We start from the raw sequence: 24,443 nt of genomic DNA on the forward strand, positions 1-24,443 counted from the left end.
TTTTATAGCCCTCTATCCTAGAACACATATATGACATTTGTTGTTAATGATAAAAGTGGTTGGAAATTAGGCCTATTAAACACATGGGTATGTAAAAAGGCTGTGAGTGGGTGGGAAGAACATGGTCAAAGTGTTATTGAAAGCTGCAACTTGGCAAACTATTTTTAAAGTTCTCTCTTAAAAATAACTTTTTTAAACACGTGTTGGGAATTGTGGAGGCTGTCCACTATAGCGAAAAACCATTTATATTGCCCAAGTGTTAGAAGTCTACCATCTCTGTATTTCTCCTATTTAAACCTTTGCTTTTGCACCATATGTGTAGGAAGAGGTGGAGTGTTTTACACACACACACAGACACACACACACAGAATTAGACACATGGTTTAGTCATATAGTTTATTTGAACAGGAACCGTACCAGACAGAATTCTTCTTGTGTTGAAATATATCCTTTTCATGCACTTCGGCTTTGTGATTAGAACGATTGGCTCTCCCAGCATTAAGTTTAGTCTACTGGTGCCATAATTAGCCCTTTACTAAAACGTTGGTGGGTGCTCACTAATTTCCAGTAGTCCAGATGTCATTAGAACAACGTAAAGGTCTTCCGCGAGGCCCAGTAATACTGTCAACACACACTGGACTGGATTTCAAACTCCCCCTATTGCTCCCTCCCTGCGCTTCCTTTTATTTGGCCCAGCTTAGCAGCTCCATAGAAGAAACAAAAGCCTTTTCTAGTGGAAAGTTTTAGCAAAGCTGGCAGGGTGCCTAGATTGAAGACCCCCTCCTCATTTCATAATGGTGATTGAAAGTGCATATACTCTTGTGGTAAAACACGCTGGATCACTAACCCTGCGGGTGAACATTCATTGTGATGGGTAGGGAAGAAAAAAAATTTAAGCCTCAAATAATTCATTAAGGTCAAACCTTTAATGGACCTTAATGTCCATATTTGAGTGGTAAGTCTTTGAATGAAACCACGCTGGGTCGGGTCGTGGCATTAAGATTTTCCTTTTTTCTGTTGCAATAAGCTGTAGCAAGTACCCCTTGCTACAGGTAGGAAACATTTAGGGCCATCATAAAGTGTTGTGGCAGCTGCTCTCCGTCGTATACATACCTCTCTACCTTCCCTGGGCTGGGAAGTTTGAGATTTCATTGAGAATGAAATGAATGCACAAGTGCACTTACAAGTGCATTATCAGTGTATTGTATATTCATTTGCTTTAGAATATAGGTAGTCCTCAACTTGTAACACCCATTTAGTGACCGTTCAGTTACAATGCAACTGAAAAATGTGACTTAGAGCCAGTCCTCACGCTTGCAATTTTAATGTAAAATAAGTTGAATTTAAAGAAGGACAAGAAGTGAGACTCAAGTGTTGGAGTCCCTAAAGGATTGGTGAAACAGGTTTAAATGAAGAGATAGGGGGCCACTTTGAAATGTTGTAACATGACAAGTTGCATACATTTGTAACTAAACAGGGAAGGAGAAAGAAGATTACTATATGACAATGTCAAGCCATCATGCTTGGATAAATGGTGACTTTAACCATCTTTCCAAATTCTGGAAGTTGCCATTGCAGTCTGTTAAGAGCCGAGGTGGCACAGTGGTTAGGGTGCAGTACTGCAGGCCACTTTAGCTGACTGTTATCTGCAGTTCAGCGGTTCTAATCCCACCGGCTCAAGGTTGACTCAGCCTTCCATCCTTCCGAGGTGGGTGAAATGAGGACCCAGACTGTGGGGGCGATATGCTGACTCTGTAAACCGCTTAGAGAGGGCTGAAAGCCCTATGAAGCGGTATATAAGTCTAACTGCTATAACTGCTATTAAGGAAGATTAAAATGGCAATTCAACACCAAATAAAGAAATTTGGTTAAATTTGGCTAGCTGGTTAAAAAAAAAACAGGAAGTTTTGTCAGTAAAATTCTATGCAATTGTCTTCAACTTGAAGACTGTAATGAGAAGTTATGGGGAACAAGGTGCCCTAAATGTTGCCTTATTTATGATAGCATTGTTATGTGTAGCTGTAGAAGAATGTTGGGTGGATGCCTACAAAAGAAGAAACCTAATTTCATTGTCACACTTGGCATCTACTAGAATACTTCTTAAAATCTTTAGACATTGACAGGGAATCGCCTGCCAAAATGGAATGTGTTGGCTGAGAATACAACATTTAAGAGCACCACTCTAAAACCGAGTTGCTGTGCTTTTGTGTAAAAGACCAAAAACCTTTTGTCTCCCTTTTGCCCTGATGTTCAAGTATTTGACATGAGTAACGAGAAAAACTACAAGCAGAAAAGAAATTAAACAAGCGTCCTGTGATTTTTGATGCATTGTGGAAGTGTCCTAAAAAGAAACATTTAATGTACATTGAAGGGCAGCGGTCAATCCAACAAATATGCTGATCTTTGTGACATTTTGTGCAACTGCTTCCTTTAGCCCGAATATCTCTCACACAGAAAAAACTGAAAGGCAGTTGGGAGTCATTTCCCATTTCGGACATTTGCTTCCTTTCATCATGCCATTCTAAATAGGAAGGATGTTTAAAATGAGCATAATATTGCTTAGTGGATAAGATCATGTTGCACATAAGTTTCAGAATTTTTGTTTACTTATAAGACTGGGATGTTGCCAAAGAAAACTTACATATTCTCCAGAAACTTACAGAGCTTTCCTGAAAAAGCTTTGTTCAGATGCTTGCATTCATCACTGAAATATGATATCCATTTGAAATATTTCTGGGGAGCGTCACTTGAGAGCTGCATAGTGTTGGCAGGTCATCCACAGCCACTGTGGGAGCTGTATAAACTCTCATTGCTCTAATGACCTAGTTTGTCTTGACAAAACTGCTTCTGGATAAATTATTTTTTTGAAAAATAATTTTCATAATGTCAGCCAGCAACCACGTTGAGGTCAATGAAGAGCCTTGGTCTTCAAGATTTTGGCCATCCTTACTCATTGTTATTTTTTTTTTGTCTCTATCATAGCCAGGAATATTATCGTATGAAAATAATTTGGGACATTGTGGAGGGGCATAGGCCCTAGCAGAAAAAATATTATTTTTATTTAGGAGCATATCTCATAAAATATAGCTTTTTTTTTGCAGTTTTAAGGCCCGTAGAGTAGCTGATCCAGTCATTTTGGACTGGGAAACTTTTTACCATTGGGGAAATCATCAAGACGTAATATTACTAGGAAATATAGTTTGTGCCTGTAGAGGATGATAATCTATGGTATGGTGCAAATTAGGAGAGGATTTGCAAGATGACAAAGTGGTTTTGGGAATCAAGACTGAAGATAGGGAGAGAACCAAAGAGGGGAGAACCAAAACAGGCCATATTAGAGTGTAGGGATAGCAAAAGTCCAAGTGACTAGAAAAGCAAGAGCAAAGCTTCAGAAGTTTGTTGTTGTGTGTTATGTATTTATTGTTTTCACTATATTTGAAGCATCCAACTTTTAAAACATAATCAAGCTTCTTTGTCAGAAATTAAACAACCAGTTCTCCAAGTTCCAAATAAGATCCTAGAGTAATTCTATTACTGGAATTCGCCTTGATAACTTAATATTTGCTAGGAAATATTTTGCTCAGTATCAAAACTCCCATCTGGTTTAATGGAAATTGCACTCGGTCTACGACAATAGCCAAAAATGCAGGATGATTACTGTATGTTTACTGAACCTAGCACTGACAGTCTAAGCCCAGCATTGCTTTTAGAGATCTCCAACACAGTACGGGAGATTGTTTTTCTTAAATATACTTTAGACAACTGTTGATTTTGGGTTGTTGTTGTTGTTTTAAAGAAAACGGACAGATTCTTAGTTTGTTTCTAAAAGATCGGTCTGCTCACTGTAATCCATGAGATTGCTGTCATTATTGTCTTTTCTTTGTAAAGGATGACATCACCAAAAAGAAACATCTTGCAAAGGTACTACATAAAATATTTTTATTTTGTCTCAAAAAATGGGAAAATATATACAGTTGCAAGTTTTATTGGAAAAGTTATAAGGGAAAGTTGAGCTGCTGGTCTCTGTCAAACAGGATGAAGTTCTGTCAGCATAATGTGTTTACATCATTACATCTGGATCCTGCCTTTTTGCATAGTTTTCCAAATAACATACGTGAGTGTCCCAAGCAGTTTCCTCTTTCTAGCATTGATTTGGCTATGATCTGCTTAGATTTAGTAGAATGCTACATCAAATGGTTTTGTATCATCATCTACATGTAGCCACTTGGAGATCTCATCTGTCAGCTCAGGGTAAGGAATCATCAATACTGTACATTGATGATGCCCAATTGTACATGGTGATGTTGAAATTCTTCTTCAACTCTTGTCAACGTGATGAACATCTATTGAGTATAATACACAATAAAGAGAAGATTAAGCAGAATAGCATTTCAACAGCATTGATCCAGACAAATCTAGCTTCTGAACGCTCAGGAATCTTAATGATTAGACCACATTCCTATCAATTCATTTCCCTGCACTGTTCTGAAGTTCTTTATCATTCCTAATTAATATTGAAAATATTAATTTAATCATTGAAATATTCTTAAACCTAATCTTACAATGAAAGAAGTTAGACATGTCAAACGGTTGGATTATCCCCTGAAAACAAATTCAGATTATCAATCAACACTTTCCATTAATATAAACTACTCATTTGACTAAATGGATATTTGTATCATATTTTAAATCATTTTGGAATCCTAAAATCCTAAATGGCTAATTTATAATAAATATTTCTATTGAGTTAATTTTCACTGTCACAATAATCCCCCTGATTCTTGTTATTTTTTGACACGTTTAACATCTCTGCTAACATACAGTATCATCTTGAGTGACACAAATTCCTTTCTCATCTCTAATCAGAAAAAAAAGTCTTAGGCAAAATCCTTTTCCATTATATTTCTTAATGGATTCTTTTTTATCTTAAAATGTCAAGAATTGAAACTAGAATTTTCTGTATTGCAAGTACTATATGTGATTTATTTTTCATATTGATTCCTTCCATAATGGTATAGTATTGAAGTTTTCAGTTCTGGCATCATATTGTAACACTGGAGTTGAAGTTTGGACATTAATACAACTTTGTCCAAGACTAAGATTATGCGGCCATATCTACATTTTGTTTTTTTTTAGCATTTCTCTCAATCTTTCAGTACCAGTTTAGGGACATAGCAACTACTAAAATGTGAGCTTTCTGTGAGTCTTTGGAGTATTGCTTCAGTACATTAGTTTCATTTAAAAAAAAAGAAATATAGATTACATCCCCAATCTCTTCAGGAAATAAATAATATTTGCTGCTTCGAAAGAAGCTCCCAAATTTTCATCTTCTAAATTACAGAGGGGAAGAGCTTAAAAAGAGTTTAAGATATATTACAGGCAATTCAGCAATGTTTACAAATATTTTCATACTAGAAATATGAGACTCAGGAGTAGCATCAGATAACTCAGACCAAAAAGATAACATAATTCCAGTGTGGCTTTCAGCAGAATCTCAAAAGAAACTCTTAATAGTCATCTTTCACACAGTTAATGGGTATGTAATGGTATGTGTAACATTTCTTCCAATATAGCTGGTTTTTATTTCTTCAAAGAAAGTGTCCTCTAGACCGATCCTCTTCCAGAAGTAGGTGAAGCATTTCAGCTTATATCTCTAAAGAGATAGAAAAAGTTGTAACCTGATGGTGGAAAAATAGTTTGACGTGGAACTATATGAATAAAATGCACGTATAGTTTCATGAAAATACGAATAAAATCTACAACCTTAAATTCATTTTAAACTCTTAATCTTCTACTGGTCTACTGTTTGATGAGATGGGCTGAATCTAATTTTTCATGCCATATGTCAGATACTCAGTAGGATTTTAACATTGTGAAAAAGTATGTTGCATATTCCTAAATGCTGAAAAGGGTAGAAGAAAGTAATATGACCTCACTCTGCAAGGTGAAAGTGGACAGTTTGTGACTCTCCAGATATGGTACTACAACTGCCAGTAATCACAGAAAGTGTAGCCATATTAAAGAATACTGGAACTGTTCCATACCAATCAGCTAGAGTTATGTTCACTTCAATGTGCTTCTACATTGCCATTGCTTTTTCTGAATGAGGAAGATCATAGTTTAGAAAGCCCAGTTCCTTTAAATTCAAATAGCAAATGCTATTGGGATTTTTTCTTTTAAAAATGCAATGATTCTTATGATCTAACAATTCACTGTTGTATAATATATAAAATTATTATTGCTAGAGATCCAGAATATGAGCAACCATGCTACCATGACAAATGTGTTGGGATTTAGTCTATTTTGTTTTCGAGTTTTTTTTAAAAAAAATTGGCTTGTTTTTAGAATGTTTTAATGGTTGATTGTTTTGATGAAATATAAGATATAATAATGTGCTTCTAAGTTTCTCTGCTAGATCCAAGTAATAATAAGACATATAGATTAGGCACATGGATTAATTAGATACTAATGAATTCGATTATTGTGAGAGATGAAGATTAAAGAATGTAGAGGTTAATTGGAATAATGAATGTGTGTGTGTGTGTGTGTGTGTGTGTGTGTGTGTGTGTGTGTGTGTGTGTGTGTGTGTATATATATATATATATATATATATATATATATATATATATATATATATATATATATATATATATATATATATATATATATATATATATTACAGCACTGAGTTTGTTGCATATTCATAGTTGCTGTTGCGTAAATGGGGAAACCCTGGACTAACATAACAGAAACTGAAAGCAGAGAATATAATAGCTACATAATTTTTTTAACTATTTTTAAAACTAATTTGAGAAACACCTGTGTAAAGTAATTTTCAGACAGCATTCCAGTTCAGAAATATGAGTGTTCGTTTTAACCAGAGAAAGAACAAAAACTAATTGCCTTAACCATGGCACTTAATAAAGTGTAGGTATATGAGATTAAAAATATCAAAAAATAATTTTGTTTGTCAACCTTTTCCATTCTGTTATTTGAAAATTACTCAAGAATTTGCAAAATCACTCTTGGTGCAGGGGGGGGGGGGAGTCTGCAAAAAATGGCTCAAATCCAGAAATGAGATATATGAGGAGCAGATTTTAAATGGAAATATTAAACAGTTTTACTAAGCTTGAGTAGGTTTTCTTTCTTTATGTAATTTAGCCACAAAATATAAGTTTTGAAACTTAGGAATTTCCTTCCTTCCTTCCTTCCTTTCTTCCTTCCTTCCCTGTTAAGCAGAAATAGAAGTTCTGTATATTATCCAGTTTTCTGCTCTCAAGAAGAAACAGAATACTGCTGCAAACTTCCGTTATCTTATCTGCAGCGTTCTTAGTTCTTTGATAGCTAACAATGTACCACATGATGTGCTTTATTACATATAGAATATGATTATTTATTTAATTAGTTAATTTTATTCCTTCAAGGAAATATTAACTCCTAACAACTGCCTGGTCTAGTCCCTCAGGATTCTTGGCAAGATTTCAGAAGTTGTTTGCCATTGACTCCTTCCTAAGGCTAAGAGAGAGTGGCCAAGGGCCATCCAGATGGCTTTGTGGCCTAAGGCAGTACTAAAATTTACAATCTCTAGCCTTATTCTTTAATCATAACACCAAAATGGCTCTTCTTGAATATGATATACCATTGCATAATATGCGTACATAATTACAAATCTTTAATATTTTGTTAAATGTATTTTCAAGATCAAATTCTGAACCAACAGAAAAATCCAGCTAAATTGAACACACTAATTAATATATATTTTTTGAGTCAAGTAATCATTTAGTTCTTAGGAGAACATATGACTTCTTAATTGCCAGTTATACTTTCTTGTTGAAGCGGGGGGGGGGGGGGCATAGCCAAGGGTAGATCTCCCTTCCTACCTCTCACCATCCTCTAATTAAGACAGGATGATGCCACAACAAAAATATTTTAAAGCACTAAACTCAGGTACTGTTAAAATGTGGCTCATTTGTATTACCTTAAACTCTTGATCCTGAATGAAATGAAATTTATCTCAATGTTCAAGATTTCTTGAAACTCAGGCTTTGATTGCATTAGCATACCATCTGTTGTTGTGCCCCTATCTTCCTAACTAGAGCCAAGGTGGCGCAGTGGTTAAATGCAGCACTGCAGGCTACTTCAGCTGACTGCAGTTCTGCAGTTCGGCTGTTCAAATCTCACCAGCTCAGGGTTGACTCAGCCTTCCATCCTTCCGAGGTGGGTAAAATGAGGACCCGGATTGTTGTTGGGGGCAATATGCTGACTCTGTAAACCTCTTAGAGAGGGCTGAAAGGCCTATGAAGCGGTATATAAAGTCTAACTGCTAACTTCCTTTAAATGGAAGATTGTTCTGTATTTCATGACACATTTCTTTCCAGCTTTTGGGATGATTGTGAATTGTGAAATAAATGGCCTCCTTCATATCTTCTGTTGAAGCTCCTTTGAAGACAATCTGCACTGCCACAGGCTTGCAAACCACTATTACAGCTCTTACATCCAAAGGCATCTTGCATCTCTCTTTGGTCTGATCCTCTTTTCCTAATGCATATACATGGAGGGAAGTATGCAGTGGAGTACCACAAGGCTTTGTTTTAGGCCCAGTATTCTTCAATATCTTCATCAATGATTTGAATGGGGGATCAATGGGGAACTCATCAAATTTGCAAATGCAGCAGCTACCAAAAAAGCCAACACATTTCTAGGCTGCATAAAAAGAAGGATAGAATCAAGATCACATGAAGTGTTAATATCACTTTATAATTCCTTGGTAAGGCCACACTTGGAATACTGCATTCAATTTTGGTCCCCACAATGTAAAAAAATGTGGAGACTCTAGAAAGAGTGCAGAGAAGAGCAACAAAGATGATATGGGGACTGGAGGCTAAAACATATGAGGAACGGTTGCAGGAACTGTGTATGTCTAGCTTAATGAAAAGAAGGACAAGGGGAGACATGATAGCAGTTACAATATCTCAGGGGTTGCCACGAAGAATAGGGAGTCAAACTATTCTCCAAAGCACTTGAGGGTAGAACAAGAAACAATGGATAGAAACTAATCAAGGAGAGAAGCAACTTAGAACTGAGGAGAAATTTCCTGACAGTTAGAACAAGTAATCAGTGGAACAACTTGCCTCCAGATTTTGTGAATGCTCCAACACTGGAAGTTTTTAAGAAGATGTTGGATAACCATTTGTCTGAAGTGGTGTAGGGTTTCCTGCCTAGGCAGGGGGTTGGACTAGAAGCGTGACCCGACAAAAGCGCGAACGTCATAAGTGCGCCGACAAAACCGCGGCGCTAAAACCGCGATGTCAAAAGCGCGTCGACAACAGCGCGCCGACAACAGCGCCCTGACAGAAGCGTGGTTTAAGTTAAGGTAAGGTTTAGGGTTAGGTTTAGGGTTAGGTTATGGTTAGGTTTAGGGTTAGGGTTAGGGTTAGGTTACAGTGTGCTTCTGTCGGCGCACTGTTGTCGGCGCGCTTCCGGGCTCATTCGTTGCTCATTCGTCGCGCGGTTTTGTCACCGCGGTTTAGTCAGGCGCGCTTTTGTCATTCGCGCATTTGTGGTGGAACCGACTAGAAGACCTCCAAGGTCCCTTCCAACTCTGTTATTCTATTCTAATGTCCATTTCCTTGATCTTCCTGGCTGGCTGAGGAAATCTGGGAGTTGAAGTCCACAAGTCCTAATGTTGCCATGTTTGGAAATTCCTACTCCAATAGCAATAGCAATAGCAATAGCAATAGTTAGACTTATATACCGCTTCATAGGGCTTTCAGCCCTCTCTAAGCGGTTTACAGAGTCAGCATATTGCCCCCAACAACAATCCGGGTCCTCATTTTATCCACCTCGGAAGGATGGAAGGCTGAGTCAACCTTGAGCCTAGTGGGATTTGAACAGCCGAACTGCTGAACTGCAGTCAGCTGAAGTAGCCTGCAGTGCTGCATTTAACCATTGCGCCACCTCGACTCTTATATATCTCTTTTTAAATACAGAGACTAGAACTGGATTTGGAGACACGGTGGTTCTATCTTTTTTCCCTATTGCTTTTATGATTTGAGGCAAGAAATCTCATCTGTGTATATTTGTATTCCTGTCAGCAGTAAATGAACTAACCATCATTAGCATTGCAGCTCAACCTTATGATTGTTGACCTGGGCTTGTCCTCAAATCTAGAAACTGAGACGCAAAACAGGTTGAGAGCATCATGACATTTCCTGGTCCTTTGTTATTTTTTCTTCTTCTCACAACCCAAACTTTCCCTTGATGAAAATATTCACAACGCTTTCAAAAAGACAGTCAGAGTAAAGAAAGGGACAAAAGCTTTCACATCTGAGTCACTTATCCTTCCTTATCGGTCCTTTGGAGACATTAGCTAATCAACATATGATAGGCTGTACAATAGAACAAGTGCTTTGGGGCTCTCCCTGTTTTCCTAGCCAGCATGGAAACTTCTTATTCCCATGGTCGCTATAGAGAGTTTGCTTTTAACTTCATTGCTTTCGGCTTAGAGGCTATCATCAGCAAGAAGCAATATGCAGGCATGTGATATCTCTTCTCTGAATAATGCATTCCCCCCCCCCTTTCTTTTTTTTCTTCTGTTCTTTCCCACCCCAGTTGTGAAAATTTTCAACTCTGGGATGCTTCTCTATCAGGTTCAAGCAGCTGCTGTTGTTTTAGATATGGCAGAGGAAGTAGGTACCGGAAAACACTTAGTGCTCACGGCCCTTAGAAAAAATCAAGAAATTCTGCTGATTTACTCAAGCCTTTGGCTCCATTCAAAGCCAGTGACCAGAGAGAGGTGGGGAGGAGGAAAAGGGGAAGGGGGGGCCTTTCCATCAGACAACTGTGTCTGGGCTGTAAATGTCAGAACTGAGGTTTTCGCCATCACCTTCTTGCAAGGTCCTCCAGAGATATTTGATACGGCTGTATAAATCATGAAATACTTGGCTCTGAGGAAAAAATAGTTCCACTTCAGCTAACATCGCAGGAGTGGGACTGACACGTGTGCATTCAGCACAAGCAAAGGCATCTGGTTACAGAGTTGTAAGCCAGCTGAGGAAAGCCCCCCCCCCCCCCGGCCGCCTTTTTTTTAAAGTTCTCAGAGGACAAGAACTGCTCTAAAGCCCCTCCATTTTATCACTTTATAGAACCAAACTTATACCACAAAAAAAGGAGACTGTCTCTGATGCTTCTCTGGATCTCCACAAATGCATTTAGCAGGGCTTTGAAAAAAGCTGATTTGAATATACAGGGAATTTACAGAACTTACTAAATTGTTCATTTAAAGTTAGGGTAAGGTCTTAATGCCTGCCTGAGAGTATAGCAATTGGCTGCAATTTTGAAATCAGCCAAGTTCAAAAGAAATGCATTTAGTATTTAGTATTTAGTATAAGTTTATTTATAGGCCGCCCTTTTCCCTGAGGGGACTCAGGGCGGCTTACAACTTATGTAGGAGGGGATACATACAATGACGTATAGAACAATACACAATTAAAAAAATAGAGCAACATTCATCATTCGGGCGGGGACGGATTATAATCTTTAACCCCAGGCCTGACGGGATAGCCAGATCTTGAGGGCTATGCGGAAGGTCTGGAGGGTGGTGAGGGTACGAATCTCCACGGGGAGATCGTTCCAAAAGGTCGGAGCTACTACTGAAAAGGCTCTCCTCCGCGTAGTTGCCAGTCGACACTGACTGGCAGATGGAACTCGGAGGAGGCCCAATCTATGAGATCTGATGGGTCGCGAGGAGGTAATTGGCAGGAGGCGGTCTCTCATTTGACTTTGGGTGGCCTGTATAAAATTCCCAACTCTGCCCCTCACACTTGGGTGATGCCACAATGCTATGATAAGAAATGGGCCTATCGCCGTTGAACCCAAAGTGCAAGAAAACCCTTTATAAGTTTGACCTTGACCTCCTAAAATTAATAGCGGTGGTGTAACAGCACTACCACTTAGCAAATTGCCTCACTAGTTAACATCTGTAAATGTTTATTGGAGGGGGGCAGGGAATTACCGATTAAAATATTTCTCTTTTAATTACAGTCTCCAGATGAAATTGGTTAAGAGATGAAATTGGTCATTGCATGAGAAGGCCCCAGAGTCGGCCAGAGGCTGAGGGAGCACTGCTGCTCTTGGCTTGGCTCCCTGCTTTATAATGTCAAACTCAGAACACTCTTTATGTGCTCTTTTCCATTTTTTTTTCCTCCTTACAGCGGTCCTTGCCAGCAAGCTGTAAACTACTGTATATCACTCAGATTTAAGAACCTCAACTTTAAAACAAATTAAACACTTGTTGACATTGCAATAAAAATCAGAACTGAACTGAAGAGATCGCTAAAACTGCACTTCAATTATTTTATAGATTTAAGATTGCTTTCTAGGATTCCCAGGCTCCCAGTGCTGCAGAGTTATTTCCTCTTGGTAAATGTATGGAAGAAATCACTAAAGGGATCTAAAGGGGATCTAATCCAATGAATAAAAAGATTAAAGCCTTGATGGAGAAAGTGATTGTCCGCTCTTCATCTGGCCTGCTAGCAATCTGCCCTGTTTTCACCAGATAGAATGTCTTTAAAGAGAAAGTCAAATTCAGATTTGGCTCTTTTAAAAAAACATGGTTTTATATGAGAAGGGCAACAAGCGAAAGTTTGGCCCAGATTCCACTTCAGCCAGGTAATGGCATGACTTTTGTCTTTGTCCAATTTTTTTCTCTCGCTTCCATCTCCATACTTAGCTGTAACCTTTAATGTCCTTTTTATATCTTTCCCCTTTCCTTTATAAAGTGGAAACTTCTTCATTCCAGTTGAGTTTAATGCCAGATTTCCATTCTTCTTGGATTTTCCCTCCCAAAATAGGTTGGAATGAAAGTATTTCAGAAATGTGTACAGATAGAAGCTACTTTTGATAACGGTTTGCTAAATAGGGAGTTTAAAAGAAGATAGTGGAAGAGTTCTACTTTATTTAGTTTGAGCCAAAAATGAGAATATATGGTAATTAATAAAATAGTTTTGAAAATCATCCTTTAAAAATAATGATATTGTTTTTGTATTGGCAAGGCCAAAAACCTAAACATTTCAAAGTATGTTGCTCTTTGCTTTCTTGGAGGAGAAAGTTGCAGCCATACAAATTTCTCTGTATGTCAAAAGGAAAACCATTGGTACCTTGAGATATTTCAAGTTCTACTATAGTGACTGATGCTACTGAGCAGACATGTTGCTATTTACATTTTAAATGACCAGCATTGTATAAAGTGCTAATATTGATGTTGCCTTAAGCAACAGTATATGCATATTTCTTTCCTTCTTGCAATCCAGTGTCCACCATTGTTATGAAGGAGTTTGAAAAGTATGTTGCTCCTGCATGGTGATATATTAAAAAAAAATAAGGAAAGAAACCTAACCCTGTGTTTGGCAGTCGAAGTTGTGGTAACCGTGTACATTTTCAGCCTTTCATGCTGTAATTCACAACTTCCAGAGAAACTGACAAGCGAAACACTACATTTTCTCTACAAAGACTTTTGTATGTCTGAATGGAAAGAAACAAATAAACGTAAAAAATTGTTATTTATGCATATTTTACTATTTACATAGTAAATGTATAGGAACTATTCAAAGAAATAAATATTTATGCAAAATATTGATTAGGAAGGAGGCCCATTAGATGAAACATAGGTATTGATTATGAAAATATGAAATATTCTTTTCCAGCCATCTACATACTAACAATTCATAAAGGAATATTAAATGCAATATAAAAACTTTAGGTTTCTTGTAACTACATATTATTAAGTATTAGTTACTCCTCAATCAAATCCACAGGGTACATATGTATTCGGAGTAATTGATTTTTGTAATAATAAATGAGAGTACTAGTTGTTACAAGGATTGGTATAATTTGACATGCACAACCTTAATTAACCAGTCAAAAGGAAATTTTGAATAAGTGCAGAGGCTTTAAAATCATAGAGATCCATCTGAGGTGCCAACTGTATACAGAGGAGCAGAACCACCTCAGTCTCTATCTTATTAATCTTTTCATACTTTGTAAAGTACCATTCTGCCATTTATATATAATCTCTGGAACTAAGGTCCAAGCAGTTTAAAGGGAACTTTAGAAAGAATATATATGTATAGCAAATATGATAATATTAATAATATTAGGTTTCAGGAAATGCTCTTGAATGGTGGCTAGTGCCAAGGGTATATATTCTACAGTGTGGGGACACTGCCCACCACTTCAAGTAAAATGACAGCCACACACCTAGAGTTAATTAAAAGTCTGAAACACGACTGAAAAGAAATTGTCTTAAGCATCCTTTCTTGATAATCCAGCTTCTCTTACTTACAAAAGAGAAACAAAGGTCAACATTACCATGCATGAGCTGGCTGTTATTGTGGTTGAGGAAAGAGTTTAATGATAAAAAATATACTTACAGCAAGCAGGCTGCAGCCACTCATTCTACATGCACATGCTTTGTGTATGTCCCGTTTGAACTTGCATACAATTAGACAGTAGATTGCTGACATCTGGCCTTGAGAAGATGTCATTTGTTCATAGCAAAAATGAGTTTTACCATACATGAGATTAGAAATCTGTAAACATTGTGAGCTTGGACTGATGGGTACACAGTGTGTGCTGACAAGTGATATGTCTAAGTTACATGCAACAAGGTTTGGAGTGAATCTATCATTGGTACCAGATGTTTGCAATAAGATGACGTGTCCTTAACCATAATTTGAGCTGTACTTAATTCCATCTGTTTTTAATTTTTACCACAAAATGTCAATTATTTAAAAATCCAACAATTCTAAGAAACCTTAAATTCTACTTTCAAAATAGTTTTGTATCAAACACAGAATGCCTACTGGCATAATGTTTGTCAAAACAGTTGGAAGCAAGAGGGGGAAAGAATTGTGTCTTTTTTCACAATTCAGTTTATGAGGTTTGCTATTTATGTGAAAACCAAAAGTTCATAGTTTACTGTATCTGAAGCATTGATTTAGAGTTGGGTTGCAGAATTGTGGGATGTGGCCTTTGGAAGCATCACTTCAAATCCAGGTGAAGAAAAGAGAACTGAGATGGACTAACTGTTCCTGAATCCCAGATTAAATTGGAGGACAAAGATCAGCTGCAAGAGGAAATTCTTCTACTTTAGTGGGTTTTTCATATAATTTAGGACCCTGATAACTCCAGGTTCTCAATCACAAATCAAGTTGGTCGCTGCAAATCTTCTCAAAGGCACGAAGCCATGCCATGTCTAGCCATGCAGTGCACAACAGTGCATTATAGCTGTACAATAATGCATAGCAGCTGTGCATTGTCTGGGCAGCTATGAAATAAGAAGTCACCAGAGAACAGGTTCAGGTGATGGGCTTCCTTCTTAACCTTGTGTGATTTTAATAACACACGAACTTTAATGGCTGAATAGAAGTAACCCAGTCATGATTTTTTTTAAAAAAGTACAACAAATGAATAAAACCACCAAGGTCCCCAAAGCCCCCCCCCCAAAAAAAATACGTATTGTACATGTTGAAATTCTTGCTTGAGATCTATTCCATAGTCCTCCTATCCCACATTTCAGATATATGAAGTTTATCTAGGGAGAAAGAGGTTATTTCAACTAGGAAAACACTTTCATTATTAATGACTAATGAACTACACTCACAGGTGGGAGGATCATGTTTTATTAAAACCTGTTATTTGTCATCATTTCTTTCACTTGGATTGTGGTCATGGCTTAATTGAGATTAAATATATAAAGACAAAATATGACTTAATGTAAATTCAGAATGCCTGGAGTAGTACAAAGTCAAGTTCTTTAAGGGAAAGTGTGGTTATGTTTTCCACTGTTGTGTAATCCTACTTTATTCTTGATTCCTTGTTTTGTTTTGTTTTGAATTTTGGAGCTTTTAGGTTAATCCCATGCATTATGTTGCGCCCTCCTTACCTCAGCTTAAAATATTGCTTGCTTCTCAAGTGGCTTTTCATCCATGAAAGAGATGTTCCCAACATCAGTGCCCTTTTCCTCTTTACATTTTCTTGTGTAAGAGAAGAGTGCTGCATTTTCATTTATGGTGAACGGACAGCCACACTATTCTTTTTACAGTATGGTTAGAGATATTGCTGTGTATGCTAATCAAAAATGCCTTGCATAAAAGTAAAAGTGTCCCTGCTGGTTTTATTTCACTAGTCGTAGCCGATTTTAGGGTATGGTGCTCATCTCCGTTTCTTTAAGCAATTGAACCAGCACTGTCCAAAGACGTTGCCATGGTGATGTGACCAACATGACATCGTCCACAGCGCAGGGCATACAGCAAAACGCAGAATGCTGTTACTTTCCCACCAAAGTGAATGGTACCTATTTATCTATCTGCATTTATATGATTTCAAACTGCTAGGTTGGCAGGAGCTGAGGCAAGTAATGGGAGCTCACTCCATTATGCGGTGGTAAGACTCCAACCGCTGGAGCAAAGTCCTTCTCTGGCATCTTTTAAGCCAGTGAGCCTTATGCTTTGCATAATGTGAGCCAACATGTATTTAAGATCAGAATGTGAGACTTATTTAAATGAGAATCATGGCAACCTCCAAAAGTAAATTCTAATGGGGTAAACCAGGGATGGGTAACTATGGCAACTTTTTGAGCTGTGGACTTCAATGCCCAGAATTCCTGAATGCTGATCAATGTTTCTTTGGCTAAAAATCATCGCTTTGGAAAATAACTTTCATTTTTATTGTTATTTAGCATTTATTTTATTTCTGCTTTGTTTTATAACATTGCACTCCTGCCATTATTAATGAATGTGGCTTTATAACGCTCTGATTCTATTTATTCATATCAACTTTGGTTCTTTAACTGTCATTAGGCCTACTTAATTGAGAAATCAATCATGAACAGACATTATAAAAGACCCAGCAAATTATTAAAATAAAAGTACAAACTATGATTGAACTCTATGATTTACTGACCCCAAGACTTGTTTTACAGTTGTTATTTTTATAATCTGAGAATTGCTCAGGATTATAAAAATCAAAAAGGATTTTATTTATATGGGAGTGGTTTTACAATATATTATGAACCATTGAAAGCCATGGGTACCCATCTGGTTCAGACAGAATTAAATAACTTTAGCCAAATATTCAATCGAAATTATTGGACACTTTATTTAAATGCATATAAAGATGGTAACATTATTCTTTCTCCTACAAAAGTTGAGCATTTTATTGTAGATTATTGAAATGGAAATGATGTAGTGAAAGTTTTTTCCATGTTTTAACTGTCTTTGGAGCATATCATAATTTTTAAAAATGATTGTGATAGCAGGATATATTTGTTTGCTACTACCTGAATGTTTTTTTAATTGACTTATTGTGGGATTAAAAAGCACAGCAATTACCGGTAGAATATTTCAAGGTAGAAGCAAGAAAGAAACAAGAACCCGCTTGCTTTCTAAATTGTCAAACTTCTTTGGAACAGCCATGGCATTGTCATCAGAGCGTTTCCATACCACATTCTGCTAAACTCCCGTCTTGTATTGTTGTCCCTCAAATGAAACAAACAAAATGTTAAAAAGTTATGATATTTATGTACTTACTTAACAAGCACATCTAAATTATATTAAAGTAACCCAAATATCTTTATAATCCCCAAGGCATGTCACAACTTTTGAGCACCCCTAATGTTTGGAAATTGAAAGTTGAACATTTTTACATGCCCTCAGTAGCCGGAGTCCTTCTTATCCCACATTTAGTAATAACTTTACTAATTCCCGTGTTACTAAAAGTATTGACTAATCAGACTGTTTTTAAAAATACACGTTGATTAAAGTTGGTTAATAATAATGTTTAATGCTTACTTGGTAGGGCCTGCACGAGGCAATTTGCCAACACAGGTTCTGCACTGAGATTGAAATAGAATTTAATATGCAGTTAAACTGGCAGTTTCTAAATATTTTGACCATTTTGTCCTTAAGATGGGATTTAGCTAAACCACAGTCTTGATTTAGGAATGAGGCTACTACGTCCCACTCTTCAAGCATCTCTTCATTAATTGTCAATCAAAAGATAGAAGCTCTTAAAACTAACTGAATATTATATTAATATAGCATAGGATAGCATAGCATAGCATAACAACATAACACAGCATGTGATACAATTCCTAGAGTTCCCCTACTGTATGATTATTTTAACCATTGCCAAATTCTTTTGAAATCAAACTAGAAAAAAAAATCTAGAGTCCGGTTTTTCAATAGGAACATTAATCTTGAGTTATAAAATTGCAGGTATTTTTGTAATCCATACTTTAAACTTACAGATTTAGATGACAAAGTCCTTCATTTATACTCTCATTACGGAAAGCCATAGCAAATCTGAACTTGTATTCTTTTCCTCATTAAACCATGCACATCGATCTACAAATTTATATCTCTTTGGTTTGGAATTAATTTCATTGCCATAAACCTGGTTATTTTAGGAAAACCTGGGACTTTTAAGTGAAAAACATATGTAATTTATAATTTTGTATATATAATGTATAATTTAGCAATATTACAGTTAATAAAAAATTATAAGTTTCCATTAGGATCAAGATGATATGTAGATAAGGTTTTATATTATCAGAAATAACACAATGCTTCTCAACTACTAAAAGGAGTTCAACTTAGTATTCTAGAAAGGCGAGATAATTTTTAAAATAGTTTCTATGTTTATATTTTGCTTTTACAATCAAAACATTTAAAACTTTATTGAGTTAATTTTATAAATATATTAGATCTGCTGTGAAAAAGGGAAAGGAAAATAACCTAGTCATATTTTCTGAAAATATTTTCTGAAAATATTTTCTTTTCAACGTTAAAGACATTTAAGAACCCATTTTGTGAACTGTAGTGTAACAGCTTGCCACATCCTGTTGCAGTGGCCTTTTATGTGTTAAGCAACAGAAAAGTTCCTTTTTCAGGCCTTTGACAGGTAATGTGACTACAAAACAAAGCACTTCTCTTTCATTCTTGTGACTTTTGTGCTCAATCGTAAACTTTATACATACTTTTTTTTAAAAAAATATGTCAGTGGAAAAGTGAGCATGACTATGGAAACTATCACATTGTAAAATTGGAAAATGTTTTGGGAAACTGGGTGTTAACTTGATAATTTCATCAGATAATACATATTTTTAAAAGATACGCAAAGCATTACTAGGAAGAACTGCTCACCTATAGGAATATTCTAGACTGCAATAGGAATATTCTAGGCTACAATGTTATATATCCTTACTTAAAATAAAGCCATTTGAATTAATTTGTCCTTCTCAGTTTAAACATATATTGTATATACTGTATATGATTGCATCATAACTACTGCACATCAAAGTTTCTAGTTTGAAATTTAATTTGGTCTCAAATGTATGGTATGATTTTCAACTTTTCACTTCTCTTCCTATGCCTGTAAATTAGCTCAGTTGAAAAATCAATTTAACCTACATAAAAAAATACCTTATTCCCAAAAAACATTATTATCACATTTGTCTCCAAACGGGGAGAGAAATCATGAACGGAAGAACATAATACATAGGAAGATTTCTGAACCAAATAGGTAATTTCTAGCAGTTTGGAATCCAATGCTTCAGAAATAAAATAATCCTGTATTTCAGAATAAAGTAACCACAGTAAATATCATATAAATGGGTCAGGATTCACATTCTACATTCCACAAATTGCGCCATTGATAAAAGGAATAAAGACACTGATGTCTTATCCTTTGATATTGGATCCACTGGAAATGCACCAGAAAAACAGACACTAAAGTGAAATACTTTGTTTTCAACTTGACACAAATTACAATCCTGCACACCCTTTTACCTTGGAACAATTCATTGAGCTCAGTTGGATTTAGTTCTCAACAACTCTCCCTCAGACTTCACATGAAATTTCTTTCTTTTTACTTTCGGACACTTCCTGAGGGAATGAATTCAGAACCACATTTTTATCGATGTCTGTGTATTGTCCTATCAGTTGCCCAAGGAACACTGGTGCACACTTTGCATTAATGGGGATTTGTTGTCCAAGCAGTTTTCAAATTGTCCTCATTTACTTAGGACTAAGCTGTAATGGATTGCAAGTAGACATGGGTACGATTGTTCTGTTCCTAGTGACAACCGGATACTTTGGTTGGCTAGGGTTCATCACATATAGGGAGATAATTCATACTTTTTAAATCTGTTTGGCATGGAAATTTATGGATTCCTCCTCGTGGGAGGAGCCTACAGTGCCTCAGGAGTGGCATTGGTGGCGTGTAGTGGTTATAAAGCGTCAACTCCTTCTATGTGGAATTGGGCTGTAGGAGTTGGTAGAAGGAGCCATACACTAATAGGGTTTCACTTCAGGCAAGATAATGAAATGACCATTGAAAATAAAATATTTTCTCCCAGCTGTCTTAACTGGTGAAGGACACTGAGCCGTCAATACAGTTTCCAATTCTATTCCAGGAGTGTTAAAGACGAATATTAACTGCTGGTTCATATGTGGCCCTTGCCCCTAATGTAACCAGCACCACGGAGAAGGCATTGGCTCTGTTTCCTGACAGACGTATGGACTTTTCAGATTTGATGGAGAAAGATTTCGACAGATATCTTGTATCATATGCCAGATTAATGTTTTCTTAAACCTGATAGATGAAATATTCCCTTTGTTATGAACAGGAACCTTCTCATTGTAAATAAATGAAGCCAGACTAAAAGTCAATTTAGTACATCTGTATTGCATATTCATTCGCATATTACTGGTGTTGGTATAATGTGCTGGAAAATTGATTGTGAGCAGTCAGGGATTTTCCTGGTTTTGTTCATTTTCCCCCTAATTGACTTCTGTTAGCAACTGTGTTTACTATAGCATACTTACCTACTAAACTACTCCTTTCTTTCCAGCTCTTCTGCGTCTTTGGAGTACTGATGACACATAGACTGGACGTGTACATAATGCAGGCGGTTATATTTGTGTTTGCATAAAACATAGCCTCTATTAGCATTCCTTAAAAGGTCCAGCATATTCCATGTATATGTGTGTGTGAGAGAGTCTATGATTTTGTTTTTTTTTACTAGATTGTTTGCCATGTTATAATTTTGTCACATTATAATTTTCTAAAGTGTTAAGTCTTGGTCAGATGTGTGGGTACACCACTAGTCTAGTTTTAACCCAAGCTGATAGAGGTCTAATGTTTAAGAAGTGGATAGCACATCCAGGGCGAGAAACAGGCCAGGTGGAGATGCAGGAAACACACTGCAGGTTGTATATTAGGTTTAATAAGGCAACTTGTGTGGCCAGTCAAATCCACCAGTTGTTCAATTTAATGCTGTGGAACAGCAGAGCTAATGGGGCCCAGCTCATTTCTCCAGTCCTCCAGCCCAACTTAGTTTAGAGCTGCAGTATCTTTTCTGGCGTTCATGCAGGTTGTTATAAATGCCTTTTGCTACAAACTGCTTTGTTGGTGTAAAACCGTGTTACTCAACCATAGCAACTTTAAGATGTGTGAATTTCAACACCCTGGCTTGGGAATTCTGGGACATCTTAAATTAGCCAATTTGAGAGATTCAACCTTGCAAGTGAGTAGGGAAGACACCTCTGGAGTTTATAAATAAAATGGCAGATTCCATGCCTCGGTATCTGTTATCTCGTTGGCAGTCTGGGATTTCTGATTTAAGCCCTTTCTATGAAAAATACTAAACCAGTCTCACGTGCTTTTATGAAAAGTTCAACAGTGCAAATCCACAGTTTGCGTGGATTCCTCTTGCACAAACACATGGACTTATCTGGACAGGAATGATCAACAGCTTTCAAGCAAAGGGAAATATGGGCTTTCCCAGGATGGTTCCATGACGTGGGCCTGTGTTTCCCCTTCCCCGGGATATTAGGAAAGCTTTAAAGTGGTGACAGCCGTACTGATGACATTTTGCCTATCTCAGTGTCAATCAAGTCATGGCAGGGGCCGCCAGGAGATGAAAATAGAGGGATGTTGTGCAGCTCACTGTTGATGGCCTTTGCCAGGTTCAGTCATTTCCTGTTCATTTGCCAAAAATCACAAGTGCTAAATGGACATAACCGGAGTGTGGGAAACTTACACAGAGCAAGAGGAGGAGAAAAAGAACCACAAGCAACAATAATACTGTGCTATCAATCCATGCAGGTTATGCTGATATTACTACATTCTCTCGAAATATTGTATAGATAGAAATACTCCTGATGGATTTTTTTTTAACGTATGCATGTATAATTGACCATTAAGGAAAATTTATGCATGTTGTAAATACCATTTTTGACAGAGCAAAAACACCACTTTTAGTTCCTTTCTTCCCTCCCTGTTTCATCGGTTCAACTGTGGAAATGTCAATCTATGGAATCCCACTTCAAATGTCTTAGAATAAATATTCAAGGATTCAGGACTGCACCTTCTAGTTTTGGGTACTATGCTTGCAACTTTGGCAGTTTATTTGCAGCAGATGAGTGTTTTTATATAGAAAGTCAGATAATATTTGTGTTCAGAAATGTCCCTAATGTTTTCTTTTCCTGTAAATAATAATGTGATGAATGCCTTATATCCAAGACCCAAGTCCTACTTTTCTAATGGGATCCCTTATTTTGCATACAAGTTAGCATGATTGCTTGGGACAATGTTATTCTTAGACCATTTGAAAACTGTTGCTTGCTTATGTCAGTTAGTCTGAAATGCCTTAGGATGTTACTTTTGCACAAGAGAATGTTGGAAGGATGCAATCAAATAATCTCTAATTCTGTTTCTTTCTCTCTCTCTCTCTCTCTTTTTTGCAGTAAATGAGATAATAAGGAATGATCTTTCCAGCACCCATGTCCACTAACAAGTGGCCAACTAGCAATTTAGCTGAGATATCCACATCAAATAATTGGAAGATAATCCCCGGTACCATTCTAGTCTTCCATTTTGTTGACTGTTTGGAGCTGACAATTACCTCATCTCTTTGTCTATGCATATATATATATATAAAGGAACCGGTTGACTTCAGCTAAAAAAATGCCTCCTTTTAAAAATCATCTCAAGGAAAATATTGGAAATGAATACAGCGTGGAGTATTTTATGGTTAAAATAGGAAATGTGATCAAACTGATAACCAATCTCAGAAAACTGATTTTGTTTCTTTCGGGCTCTACTGGACAACAAACCTGGAAGTGCCTTATTTTGTTAGTTTGTGGCATCAGGGAATTGCATTGGCAGTGTTGAAGTCGTTGCCATCCAAAGTATTTCTAGGCACAAAAACTGTCAATTGGTATAGATAGAAGAATCCTCTTGAAAGTAAAATGATGTGTCTGAATTCCAGGTGTGTTTCCCCCCCCCCCCCCCCGGTTTTCTCTCTTGAACTGTATTTGACATCCTGCTGCCTTATTCATGGTGCATTTTTAAACCAAATTCTCATCTCAGCTGTACATTTCCAGCCTGTCACATTTCTTTGCTTAGGTATTGTAGAACAGTTAGTAATAACTAGCGTGTCAATATTTTTACTTCTCTTTGGTTTCAGCATAGCACAAATTAACTGAACAGCACAAAAGATTAAGGTTGATGGACAAAAACTTTTGGGGAAAAAAATCTAACTTTTGCTCAACGAATTGATGTATATGCATGTAGCAACCTAGCATATACGCATGCATATATATTTATATATATTGTGCGTGTATGTGTGTGTGTGTGTTCGCATACACAAACCTAATATGTTTAGTATATTTAGTTGCCTTTTGAAGGTTTTGAATTTAGCAATAATTTCTTCTTCTAAGAATTCAGTCCAGATCCCAAGAAATGCCATTTCTGTATTGTTTTGTTTCAAACAGTTATGTTCTTTTTTTTTATCTCACGCTGATAAGCAAGCACTTTAGACAGTGAAGAAGGATGTGTATGAAATATGTATTAATTCCCAAATGACAAAGAATGAGTTAAAGCCATTGTAAATACCGCTACTGAAGAATGTAAAATATTTGTTCAGTTATAAGATGATTATTCCACTGAAGCCTTATAACTCTCTGCTAAATGTACAACCCATATTACCAAATGTTTTAATATGCAACCCTGTATATCATTGTTTCAGAATACGGTAGTTTCATGTTAATAGATACAAATAAACTTAAGCAAGTAATAATAATGTTTAACATTTATTTTGTACAGCCATGTTACCATGTAGCTAGTTTAGTCATCCACATAAACAGAAAAAGCATGGCTTCATTTTTAAAGCATCTAACATTAATATTGTGCCTTAGGAAATATGTGTGACCTATGCTACAGTAATATAAGTGGCAACTAAGTGCAGTGTACAGTTAATGGAAACTCAACCGGTTTCACAAAAAAGTGAAACAGTCCTAACTATTTAGAAATATTACTCTGTACAATTATGTCTTACTTCCTTTTTTAGAAAAAAAAAAGCCATATTTGTAACATTTGCA

At 36.7% G+C, this 24,443-nt stretch overlaps 1 protein-coding gene across 2 annotated transcripts in view; it reads left to right on the top strand.

The window, feature by feature from the left end:
- Nucleotides 1–23,340, top strand: part of NFATC1 (nuclear factor of activated T cells 1) — a 133,586-nt gene extending 110,246 nt beyond the window's left edge. For both annotated transcript variants that reach the window (XM_087707343.1, XM_087707344.1), the window contains exon 10: nt 22,809–23,340. In XM_087707343.1, the coding sequence (XP_087563469.1) occupies nt 22,809–22,855 (47 nt within the window). In that variant the 3' untranslated portion in view covers nt 22,856–23,340. The remainder of the gene's footprint in view (nt 1–22,808) is intronic.
- Nucleotides 23,341–24,443: the final 1,103 nt, after the last annotated feature.

The sequence above is a fragment of the Thamnophis sirtalis genome, unplaced genomic scaffold (assembly GCF_051295495.1).
Source record: "Thamnophis sirtalis isolate CommonGarterSnake01/CBP01778 unplaced genomic scaffold, rThaSir2_p1.2 scaffold_2, whole genome shotgun sequence".
Classification (NCBI taxonomy): domain Eukaryota; kingdom Metazoa; phylum Chordata; class Lepidosauria; order Squamata; family Natricidae; genus Thamnophis; species Thamnophis sirtalis.